Raw genomic sequence first — 12,693 nt, 5'->3', positions numbered from 1 at the left:
TATGCGCAAATACGGTGCAGCGCTCATGTTCTTGAAGGTGCCCAAACTAGTCACGTGGTTTAGTTATTCATTCATACAACAGGCGTACAGGCTTAAAAACATGCAGTAACTGTTTAAAATGGTGATTTAATAACGTCCAATAATAACCTGCTCGTTTCTATCAGCATAAAACTGTGTTACTGCCACGTACAGACACTTTAATTTAGGTGGAAAGACTCAAAAATAGTGAGTTTGGATGTATAATAGTACAGAGTAGTTCAATTCAGTTGTGAGGTGACGTGGTTTGGGGAGCTGCTGTATAAACTCATAAAATCTGTAAAATTTGGTACAAAAACAGCAAAACAGACTTGAACCACAGTCAGTGATCATGTATATTGATATGACCTCTAGTTTTGGGGTTTAATATCGGGACTGTAAAACTGTTACTATAATAACATGTAAATCACAATATGCCCTACACTATTATATAATATATATATAATAATAATATAATAACATCATCATCACATGAAAATATTCTTCCCCTTAAAGCTTCTTTGAGCGTCCAAAAAGGTGGAAATCAGATGGATCTAAATCCGGGCTATAAGCATCTCTCAGTCTCTCAGAGCCCTAACCTCAGCCACATTAAACTTGACCAACATCAGTGCCTAGTCATACCAATGCTCAATGACTAAACAGGCACAAATTCCCACAGACACTATTCTTGTGGGAAGCCTTCTTAAAAGATTGGTTGTTGTAGCTGAAAAGATCGCACAAAGGGTCGCTCTATTTTAATATGATGGTATTTTAATACTTGTTGCCTTGGATACAGCCGGTCTTATTATAGGATGGCGAGAGTTTGACCAGGCAGCCCACCTTGGTGGAGTCGTGTTTGGTGCCCGAGTGTCTCGTTACTCTTCGTACCGCACAGATTTTATTTCCACTTCCTAAACCAGCACCTTTCATCAGCCTCTCATCCCTCAGCCTGTACCTGAGAGGGAGATCAGATGGAGGAAGCGTATTGATTTTTCCACGCTGTAGATTCCTCATAATGTATCCTGTTCCTCACTCCATTAGATTATCATTTATCCGTCTAGCCTAATGGATTTACCTGCACCTTTCCGTCTCGTTCTTCTCTTACTGTTTTATTCTCTACGTTTCAGGATGTGCATCGCTTACGGTCATGACCTGACCCGGAGGAGACGAGAGATGCTGGTGAACTGATGAATCTTGTGTAACCAGTAACTACCTGTCCTGTCATGCATGTCCCCAAAGTGTGCCGTTAAAATCGTGATAAATACATAATACATATTATTATTTTATCTTGGAGGTCACATAATAAAACACAGCATGTACAATGCTCACAGCAGGCTCACCTTTGACATTAGTGTTTAATTTACTAAAGCTGTAGCTTATCTCACAATTCATTCCTGCTACATGCTCGGATGTCTCAGCTGTCTGTTCAGCTAACCTAGCAACACTGACACCCTTCTTAACGTGGTGCTACCGGCCTGGCCGGACACTCTGCAGACACATCAGGCTGCCTGAGGAATAAAACTCCTGCTGTTGGGTCAGGGCGCCTGTAGGAATTGCAGAGGAATAATTCAGCAGAATCAGCATCAGCTTTATTCGCCAAGTATGTTAGCATGTACGTGCATGTAAAATTTGTATATATACAAAAATACAATAATAGCATAAGATTAATACAAATTACAAATGAAATTACGGTTTAATACAGTACAGTTTATGTAAAGTGCAGTGTGACATGTAAACAACAGAGTAGTGAGGCAGGTTGGTGTGAAATATAAACAACAAGTCAGTTATTAATTAATTATTGATTATTAATGAGATTGATGGCACTTGGACAAAAGAACTGTTTCTGTTGGATAACCTCAGAGGGCAGGAGGTTAAAAAGTTCATATCCAGGATGTTAGGAGTCTGTGATTGTCCTTTTCTGCCCAGTTTCTGGTGTAAAAGTCCTGGATGGTGGGCAGAGGAGCACCAATGATTTTCTCTGCTGTTTTACGATTCTTTGCAGTTTGCGTCTATCCTGTTTTGTGGTGCTGTTAGATGTTTAGATGGGAAGCAGTGTTGAGGGTTTCCTCTTATGCTATACTTGGTCAATAGCATGTTTCAGTACTTTTTTTGTTGGATTTTATCGCTGGCTGGTAAAAAGAACCGCATATGTGGATGTACATCTTCAACACAAATGCTACATCATCATGATCATCTTCAGTGCTCTTCAGAAGCTGCTGTATCACCTTATAAGCAGGACCATCTCATCACTTTCCGTTCAGTTCCTGGTCGACACTTTTTTTGGTGTCGTTACTCCCCACGTCTTCACCTCATCAATAGCGCTGTGGAGTTTCCATCAACAGTCCGGTAACTCTGTTTCTCCGGCGCAGGATGTGACGTCCTGATCTCCGACGTTCCTTCATGTTCCTCTGATGGATGTAAGAGTACGACTGAGTGTGTGGGCTCCAGAAACGTCCTTGTGGAAAACACAGGCGTGCTTTTGGGCCAGCGTACAAGCTATAACGAGAGCAAGACACAAATAATCCTGATTAATTCCCAGTGTTAGAAATTGATTGATTTCTGCAACTGTTTTAGGGAAAGCTGCAAAAGTCATGGAAGGGGAACATGGAACATGTCATGGAAGGGGGGGAGCATCTGTGTCCATGGCATGGTTGACTTGGGCAGATATTATTGACACAGAGGTGTTTATTGGGATTTTTTTTTGGGGGGAACAGACACTTGCTGTGAGCAAGACGATGTTAGGCGTCATTCTGCACATGCTACAACAGTGTGGCTTTGTAGACACAGAGTGCATGTGATTGATTGGCCTGCCTGCAGTCCAGATCTGTCTCCTAATGATTTCCCCTACTAAACAGTTGCAGACATGTAATATAATGAAATGTAATCACATGACTGCTATGAAATATGTGTCCTGTATGCAAATAAGTAATGGATAAAGGATTTACGTACCAGTGCAGAAGGCAGGGGCTCTTTATGACACACCATTTTTTGGAGATAGGGCGTGAAGCGTGGCGCCATAATGCCCAGAGTCAACGCCGCAACAGCGATTAATACCACACAGATGCCCACAGCGAAATATTTGATCCAGACAGGTTCGGGTTCTGTAGTGAGAGCAACAGTTTAGTACTAATACACAAAATACATAAAATAATTACATCACAGCTCTTATATAAACTTTTTTCCATGTTTTTTTCGACACCACAGAGGATCTGTTCTGCATTCCAGACTTGGTACAGTTTTTATGCCGGATGCCCTTCCTTAGGCACCCCTTATATTTATATCCGAGCTTGGGATCGGCACTGAAAGGGCGCTGACTAGCTGAATCCTACAGAATTCACTGCTCTAACTCGAACCCCCGTTCCAACTGGAGATTGACGGACATTCGACTATTAAAGTAAATTTCATTTACTTATTACATGCCCTGTCTGAGACTCACTTGGGACGAAGACACAAAGCGTCTCGGTGCTGTTGCTCTTGTTGATGGACTCCAGCGTCACTTCCGCTCTCAGGCAGTACCGTCGTCCGTACGGCTGCACCTCGAAAGAGTATGAGGGGACCGCGACCTCCTCGCTGGTGGCCTGGAAATAGAAATCCGGGTTGATTCTGAGGAATATTTTCCAATGTGGATTTGTAGAAACGAATCCGTCGGACGGTCGATCTCTACTTACATTCTTCTCCTCGCCGTCCCACCACCTTTTGAGCTTTGCGGCGACATCTGGGCAGAGCTCTCGGAATTCCACCTCGATGCGCGTCTCCTTCAGCTTCACGCTCAGATCCGGAGCCAGCAAGACCGCTGAGAGATGAGAGAGAACCCAAGTCAGACTGCTGCCAAAAGTATTTGTACACCTGACTGTGGACATGTGGTGCACAGTGGACCAAAGTCTGCTGAACCAGCCCTTATCTACCTCATCTTGATTTCTCACCCAGTGGGTAGCATTGTCACCTCACAGCAAGAAGGTCCGGGTTCTTTCTGTGTGGAGTTTGCATGTTCTCCCCGTGTCTTTGTGGGTTTCCTCCGGGTGCTCCGGTTTCCTCCCACAGTCCAAACACATGCAAGTGAGGTGAATTGAAGATCTTGTGTAAGCAGTAATTACCGTTCCTGTCATGAATGTAACCAAAGTGTGTAAAACATGACATTATGATCCTAATAAATAAATCAACCAGAACTCAAGGTAGACGGGCATTAGGGTCTTCTCTCAACCAGCGCCCAAATGGAATTTGTCCACTTGTGGAAGTTCCTCTGTAAATTACTTACTGTCTTTGCGGTTGAAGGTTTTCGGGAGCTGTTCCCACGACGTCCGCTCACCGCATCGTGCCTGTACACTGATGTGGTAATCCGAGTCCGACGCCAGGTCGTGGGTCAGGTCGCACTCGGTCTGAACGATCTCCTGGCAGTGGAGGGCATCGACCCAGCTGCTGTTCAGCACGTGAATCTCATACTCGCTGTGGGAAACATCAAACATCAAACATCAAAATCTGCTGATCAGTGCGCAGAAACGTCGAGGGACGATCGAAACCAAATCCAAATAATAGAACTGATCACGACTGGCGACCGATAACGTTCTGTCTGTCATTTTAAAAGCACACTGAGTATTTTAACATGTGAAGGTATTTATTTAATTTAAATGGTTATCAGTTTATTTCAGCCCCCCATTTTTACCAATTTTAGCTTTGTTTTTTTCACTGTGACTGAATAACCTATATACAAATACACCCTTAGATTAAACTGGATTGGATTGTAATGTCCAACATCAGCGCCTGACCTTACGAATACTGTTTTGATTGATTGGGCACAAATTCTCACAGCCACAGTCCCAAATCTTGTGGGGTGGAGGCTGTTAAAGCCACAAAGCGAGGGGCAAATCCAAAATAATTGTGTCCTAATAACACAGATACACATAAAGCAACTTTACTCATTTGGTTCAGCGGTAGCTTAGCGGTTAAGGTACTAGACTTGTGTTTAGAGGTTGCAGGTTCAAACCACATCGCTGACAAATTGCCATGATAAATACAAATAAGTCGGGCCCCTGAGCAAGGCCCCTAATGCTTTGGATAAATGACGTAAATACAGTTCTTTTCTGCTCTGGAAATTAAAACTGACTCTAGCTGTTAAAATGTCTGTGCCCATATAATTAGGGCTAGTTTGATTTCACCTGTTAAACCAAAAAAAGAAGATCAGATCACGTCTGCCTGCTAAACATGAGAGCGAGCGAGAGAGTGAGCAGGTGAGTTCTAATCCAGTTACATGAGCTGCTTTAGATCCAGGTAAGAAATGAAACTTGAATGATGACGCACGAGTAAATCTATACGTCTGTGTACGTTGTGTTTTGCCTCCCACACAAATTCCTCCTCCATTTCTCACACACCGCCGGTCAGGTTTTGCTACAATGACTAATTATGATTAAGTAATCACACTTAATTATGATTAACTTTCATGTTTCTGCCCTGATCGAGCCCATTCGGTCAAAAGATGATGGCATTTGTATGGCTGGGCTGATGTTGATGTTCCGGTTCATCTTGTTGAGTGTGGCTGAAGTCAGGGTTCTGTGCAGGACTCTGGAGCTTCTTTAAACTGAGCTTTCTTTGGGGAAAAGTCATGCTCAAACATAAAAGGACCTTCCCTAAAGTGTTGTTGCAAATTTGGAAGCATAATTTCCTTTATAGAGTTGATTTATTACACCTGTTAGTAACTGTTGTCCTAATATTTTTATCTATATAATGTGACCTGGGTGACGGAGGAATGAAACAATAGTCATGTTCTCACCCCTGATACTTGACGGAGTAGGTAAGGGAGCTGCAGGTCGCCTGTAGGGGGCTCCACCTCAGCACATGCCTCATATTGAAAGATTGAATGGAGATGTTCTGCGGTGCAGAGAGCTGAGCTGCATCTGGGAACCAGACATTAAAATGTTTAGTCATTATAACTACATTTACCTCATATTATTATTAGTAGTAGTAGTAGTATTACGATTGTTATTACTATTATTATTATTATTATTATTATTATTACGATTGTTATTATTATTTTTATTATTATTATTATTATAATTATTGTTGTTATTATTATTATTATATTATTATTGTTATTATTTTTATTATTATTACTATTATTATTACTATTATTATTTCCGTTATTATTTTAATTATTATTGTTATTATTGAATTATTATTATTATTATGACTATTGTTATTATTATTGTTATTATTATTGTTAATATTGTTGTTATTATATTGTTATTATTATTAGTAGTAGTATTATTATTATTGCTATTATTATTACTATAACGATTGTTATTATTATTACTATAATTATTATTGTTATTATTTTTATTATAATTATTATTATTATTATTATTTTTATTATGATTACTATTATTATTACGATTGTTATTACTATTATTATTATTATTACTATTATTATTTTAATTATTGTTATTATTTTAATTATACAATAAATTATTCAATCAATAAATAACATTTTACTGAGATAAGACGTATGGCACAAGCACAGTAAAATGGCTAAATAAAATAAATATATATACAATATATAATTGTGTGTATAATCATTATTATTTTTAAATAAAGACTTAAGTCTTACTCACATCGAGCTTTAGTGCAATTATGGTGATTAATTTCTTGAATACTCACAGTTGAGAGTGATCACTGAGAGCAGGAACGTCAGACAGGTGATGAAGCTTCTGGTTTGGAACATCACCTCCTGTTAGAAGCCTAACTTATATTCAGCCACCCCAACACTAACACTTTCACTATGAGTCCACAACATCCACATCACAAAGATCAACCACAGATCATCCAGAAGATCAGCAGGTACCGAGCTTTAATCCTCAAATCACAAAATCACAGTCAGAACGAAAACGAGAACAAAATCCGACAGAAGATCCTGTAGAAGGTTTATGAAGCGCACTGAAAAGTGTGTGATGTGTGTGAGGTGTGTAATGTGTAATGTGAGAGGTGTGTAAGGTGTGTTGGTGCTATGATGGAATGTAAAGATGAGCATTAGCCTGTTTACCTGTATGACCTGTTCTTACCTCCACCCACTGTTAAGTTTAATGAGCTTTAGGGAGAGGTGAAAGACGTCAGAGATCAAAAGACGATAGATCAGAAGTTATTTTTCTTTGAACTTTTGCACTCGTCGGTACATTCCTACCTTGCAGCATATCATTTTTTAATAATATTTATTTATTTCACATTAATTCAATACTTTTGTCCATATTGTGTGTATTTGTAGCCAGCTGTAGTTTTTTGTTTTGTCCTGGTAAGGGTCCTCAACACACTGACTAAAGCTGTAACTAATCATCTCTAGCCTCTAGTCTCTCCCCGAGGCTAAAACATGTTGAGAAGAAACACAAACCTGTCAAAATACTCAGAACCAAACAGGAAAAACAAGCTCCTGAATTTAAAGAAAACATTATGGCCGACAGAGAGGAATGACTGTGTGACAGTCCGTTCCAATACCACTACTGTGGGATCTCTAGCGTAGCTATAACAGTCTCCGCTTTACTAGAAAGGCTCTTCAAGATACTTTGATGTGTGTATGTGGGAACTTGTGCACCTTTAGACGAACATTTTGATGCAGGCGTCTGAAACACTTGGGTTTAATGATTAAAAGAAGTGTCTGCATATTTTTGGTTGATATTCCGTCCATGAGGGCGGCACAGTGGGTCGTGCTGACGCCTCACAGCAAGAAGGGCCTGGATTCGATTCCCCAGGGTCCTTTCTGTGTGGAGTTGGCATGTTCTCTCTGTGTCCATGTGTGAGTATTTGTGTATCAAGGGCAGCTGTAGCCTAGCGGTTAAGGTACAGGACTAGCAATCAAAAGAACGCTGGTTCAAGCCCCATGACATCCAGCTTGCCCTTGAGCAAGGCCCTTAACCCTCAATTGCTTAGACAGTATACTGTCACAGTACTGTAAGTCACTTTGGATAAAAGCGTCTACTAAGTGCCTAAAATGTAAATTATATTTAATACATCCATGTGGGTCGCACTGACACCTCTCAGCAAGAAGAAGAAGGCCTTGGTTTAATCCATACGGTGTGGAGTTGGCATGTTCTCCTTGTTTCTGTGTGGGTTTCAAAGCACAAAGCTCTGCAGTCAGGCTAATTGAAGCTACTATAAAAGTGTGAGTGTTTGTGTATCAGCCCTGTAATCGACTGGCGAACTGTTTGCAGTGTTTCTTGCATTCGCCCATTTGACCCACTGCGATCCTGACCAGAATAAAGTGGTGGTAAAGCAGTAAATGAATGAATGAATGCACGCTGTAATAAAGATGATTTGTGTAATACTCAGAGTCCACCAGCAGATGGCGAGAGACGAAGTTCAGCTCATGTGAACGTACCGTATAATGGAGGCCATGAGGCTCAGGGTGCGTTTGGACTTTGATCTGTGAGGACGATCAACTATTAACCAGGTAATAAAGTAATAAAGCTCGTACAAGCTCATCATGGAGAGAATAAACAGCCAACTGAAACCGTTTCAGCCTGAAACCAAAACACTGAAACTGTAGAGCCATGAACTGAACACTCACTGTGATCAATCACCACCATTATTCATCCTGAGGGAGTCATACGGTCATCAGAATAATTAATGAGTCATTATATCATGTTTTTGCTTTATTTTCCCATTTAAACAGAGAAATAATTTCATTTGTTAGTGTTTACAAAGTATTTATAAGTCTGGATATAAACCTAACTGTATACTTTACTTGTTGGGGGCTCAGATTTACCCAAAAATACACATTCCATCCATCACGGGACCTCGGTCACTCCCCCTTCAGACTTAGCCTGTCATATCTGTACATCTGTACATCCAAAGTGGCTTACAATAGTGTGACAGTATATTGTCTAATCAATTGAGGGTTAAAAGCCTTGCTCAACGGTAACAACGTGGTAGTGATGGGGCTTGAACCAGCAACCTTTTGATTACTAGTCCTGTACCTTAACCACTAGGCTACAACTGCCACCAAGTAGAACTGTAGAATATTAACTATAACTATGTCTGTATGTACTGTAGATGCATGGCCGGTTGATAGCAACGCTGGGGAATTCAACCCTAAATCCCAGCAGCAGTAGGTTTGCACAGTTTAGCCTCACGATCGCCTCAGATTTCATATTTTTAGAAATAAACCACATAAAAATGGCTAAAGTACGTGTTCTAATCATTAAGGCAAAGTAAAAGAGCTCTTTGGTGGTTCAGTTTCTGACTGAAGTACACATACTGTGTACATCAATCATCTCTGATAACACCTAACATGGTTATCAGTGAGAGGATAATACAGGGAAGTGTCCCTGTACGTCTCCACACCTGTACCATCGTCATCGAGAGCAGTGGGTGCTCGGGGTGTGGTCCCTAGCTTTATGACCCTCAGTAAAGGCTAAAGTCCGGCCGCCTAACAGACGCAGATCTATTTCACAGATCGGCAGCAGGAACCAGGATCACCGAAGCTTCAGCCTCAAAACCGTCTCTGAGTTTAGTTCTGCTTTTCTGACCGAGGTGAAAATGTCCACGGCGCTGGAGGTGACCGGGTTCTTGCTGGGCGTAGCCTCCTGGTTGGTAACGGGCTCCGCTCTCGCCAACGACTACTGGAAGGTTTCATCTTTTTCTGGCAGCGTCATCATCTCAAGTCGTCAGTATGAGAATTTGTGGCACTCCTGCGCTGAATCCAGCTCGGGGATCGCCGAGTGCCGGGACTTCGAGTCCTTGCTGGACCTTCCGGGTGAGGGCCGCTTCATTTTCCGGGCCCCTGGGCCTTATAGTTAATATTCTACTATTAATATTATTATTATTCAAGTAGAAAGAATTTATGTCCTCGACTGAATTCTAATAAACGATGGGATTAAACTTGAGGGTAATTTAGGATTACTTCAGCTCCGACCACCATTTTGTGTCAGTCACATGATGAGGATCTTCACCTCTATATTAGTGTCTTTATAATTGTTATTCAGTATTATAACGTGTATTGTTACATTTTTATATTATTTATATGTAATAATTCTACATTATACATATATACATATAGACAAAAGTATTGGGACACCGCTTATATATGATTATTGATTTTATGTGTTTCAGCCACAACAGTTACTAACAGGTGTAATAAATTGATTATATAATGTATATTAGATGCTTCCAACCTTGTAGGAACAGTTTAGGGAAGGCCCGTTCCTGTTCCAGCGTGACTGTGCCCCTGTGCACAAAGCCAGCTCTATAAACACATTAAGAAAACAGCTCTGGAATAAACCGGAACATCAACTGAGACTTTCTTGCCCAGCCATACAAGTGCTCTTTTGACGGAATGGGCACAAATCCCCACAGTCTTGTGAGAAGGTTTACTAGTAACAAGGCTGTTGTTATAGCTGGAGAGATCACATAGAAGTCACTCTAGTTTTTGAAATAGGACGTCCAGCAGGCTCATGATCAGGCGTCCGAACACTTTTGGCATTCAGTGTAATTAACAGTTCTGCTCTAATGCTCGTGTGGTTCTCCTGTGTGGTCCAGGCTTCGTGCAGGCATGTCGAGCTCTGATGATCATCTCGCTCATCCTCGGCCTCCTCTCCATGATCATATCGATCATGGGACTGAAGTGCATCACTATCGGGAGCTCCAGCGAACAAACCAAGGGCAAAATATCAGTGGCCGGGGGCGTCTTCTTCATCCTGGCAGGTAATTGACACATGTGTACTTTGCTACTTCCTAGAAGTAGATGTAGGAACATCTAGGAGCAACAACAGCTCAGCTATGAAGCTACTCAAGCTCACAAACCCGGATTATCAATCCAAACGAGTCTCCAAACACATATTGGACTTTGGAGCAGCCGAAACACATTTATCCTCATCCATGAATCAAACTTCACCACCATGAAGTCATTCATTCATTTTCTGTTTTACCAGCGCTTCATCCTGGTCAGGGTGGCGGTGGGCCAGTCCATCACAGGGTTCACACACTCACACTTAGACAAATTTCTAGTCGCTCCAGTTAAACTGACTGGACGTCTTTGGACTGTGGGAGGAAAACGGAGCATCCGGAGGAAACCCACACAGACACAGAGAAAGAACCCTGGCAACCCAGCTGGGGAATTGAACCCAGGCCCTTCTCGCTATGAGGTGACAGCGCTACCCACATTGGTGTGGAAGAATTTGGTAGCCCTTCACTTGGGGATGAGTTTTTGTTATCAGCTGTGAGCCAAACTTTATCATCTAATGCTCTTTGGGCTGAAGGGCAGGAAATCCCTATGGTCATGTTCCAAAATCTTGTGAAAAGTCAAGGGACCAACTTATTAAAACAAGACCATGTGCCTGTTTGTGTAAAATATTGTTATATTAATAACATTTATATTATATTAATACTTGGATTATTTACATCCTGGTCCTTTGTGCAGGTCTGTCTTCGATAATCGCTGTCTCGTGGTACGCCGCTCGCATTGTAGAAGATTTTAAAAATCCCCTAAATGGAGGAATTAAGTGAGTACTCACCACACCCATGTGCTTTTTATTTTTTTATCCTTGCCCCTCACACCCAGTGTAGCCCAGTTCAGGCTTCCAGTTCAGTCCAGTTCATTAGGTAATGTGTTTAATCAGATGTGTTGGGGGTCCTGGCATTCTAAAATTTTACCAACTGATGGGAGCACTAACGGATCCCAACGTCACGCAAATCAAGAGGATCAGTATATTGGGAGGACATTTTGGGCATATCCAAATCCCTGTTGATATACATTCTGATTACGACTAAGGGTTCATAGGACCAGGTAATACACAGACTGGAAGTATTACTGTATAAAAAACACACTGAATGCAATGTGTGTGTGTGTGTGTGTGTGTGTGTGTGTAGGTTCGAGCTGGGTGCAGGACTGTACATGGGATGGTGTGGAGCGTGTCTCTCTGTTTTGGGAGGATCCCTACTCTGCTGTGCCTGCAAAAGGGCTTCATCAGGAAAACCTAAAGGGTGAGAAACACACACACACACACACACACAGTCTTGTTGGACGTGTCGGACGCTCCCTCGTCATTCAGTCAGATCATCACTCAGAATTAAGGCGCCTCAGTAGGTGCATTTTAAGGGATCTAGGAATTTAGACACGCCCTCTTCTCGGGAGTGTAGGATGATGGGAAATGCGTCTGTGTAGAGAGATCACAAGGTTTTCAGTGTGTCCACTCTTTCTATCGTTTTGCTAACTCTATTTCTCTGTCTCTATTTTACAGAGGTTACTACCCAGCCAGTCAGGGGCAGATGATCCACAAACATGCACCCGAGTCAGAGATGGCGAGAGCCTACGTTTAAACTCCAAACGTTTCATCAGCATTTACTTCACTGTTGTTACTCTGTGCTTAGTTTTATCCCGTCATTTTTTACTTTCTTTTTTTAATATTAGCTTAATGATAAATGTAGAAACAACATCCTAATGACACGTGGATACCTGATGTATGTTTAAGATGTTATCTAATTTCATTACTGTGATTCCTTTGTATTGTGTTATTAGAAAACAGGCTTTTATTCAGGTTGAATAAAATTAAATTTAATGAACCATTTCAGTGCACAAGTGGAGTTTTTTTTGCAGGACGTCTCACTAATCCCGGGTGAGACGTTGATTAGCCTGTCTGTGTTCTCTGCAGTGCTGACACTGGATTATGAACCTAAAACCAGATTAGGGTTGAGGAGAGTCAT

General features: G+C 41.4%; 2 protein-coding genes across 3 annotated transcripts; one reads left to right on the top strand and one right to left on the bottom strand.

The window, feature by feature from the left end:
* Positions 1-2,910: 2,910 nt before the first annotated feature.
* crfb16 (cytokine receptor family member B16) lies at positions 2,911-8,545 on the bottom strand. The gene is made up of 6 exons (XM_062987284.1): positions 8,434-8,545; positions 5,780-5,903; positions 4,271-4,458; positions 3,684-3,808; positions 3,452-3,593; positions 2,911-3,116 (listed from the first exon to the last, which is right to left on the bottom strand). The coding sequence occupies exons 1-6, from the start codon at positions 8,543-8,545 to the stop codon at positions 2,911-2,913; spliced, it is 897 nt and encodes a 298-aa protein (XP_062843354.1).
* Positions 8,365-12,546, top strand: cldn15la (claudin 15-like a). Of its 2 annotated transcripts, none has more exons than XM_062988131.1 (6): positions 8,365-8,443; positions 9,526-9,748; positions 10,531-10,695; positions 11,411-11,492; positions 11,860-11,973; positions 12,231-12,546. In XM_062988131.1, exons 2-6 carry the CDS (start codon positions 9,532-9,534, stop codon positions 12,307-12,309), a joined length of 657 nt encoding a protein of 218 aa, XP_062844201.1. In that variant the 5' UTR covers positions 8,365-8,443; positions 9,526-9,531; the 3' UTR covers positions 12,310-12,546. The 2 variants fall into 2 exon arrangements, with proteins under 2 accessions (XP_062844201.1, XP_062844200.1); XM_062988130.1 differs by having other exon boundaries at positions 8,397-8,443; positions 9,448-9,748.
* The last annotated feature ends 147 nt before the right edge of the window (positions 12,547-12,693 follow it).

This window comes from Trichomycterus rosablanca, chromosome 25 (genome assembly GCF_030014385.1).
Source record: "Trichomycterus rosablanca isolate fTriRos1 chromosome 25, fTriRos1.hap1, whole genome shotgun sequence".
Taxonomy (NCBI): Eukaryota; Metazoa; Chordata; class Actinopteri; order Siluriformes; family Trichomycteridae; genus Trichomycterus; species Trichomycterus rosablanca.
The sequence above is the reverse complement of the archived record's forward strand: the minus strand, read 5'-3'. Positions and strand labels throughout refer to the sequence as shown.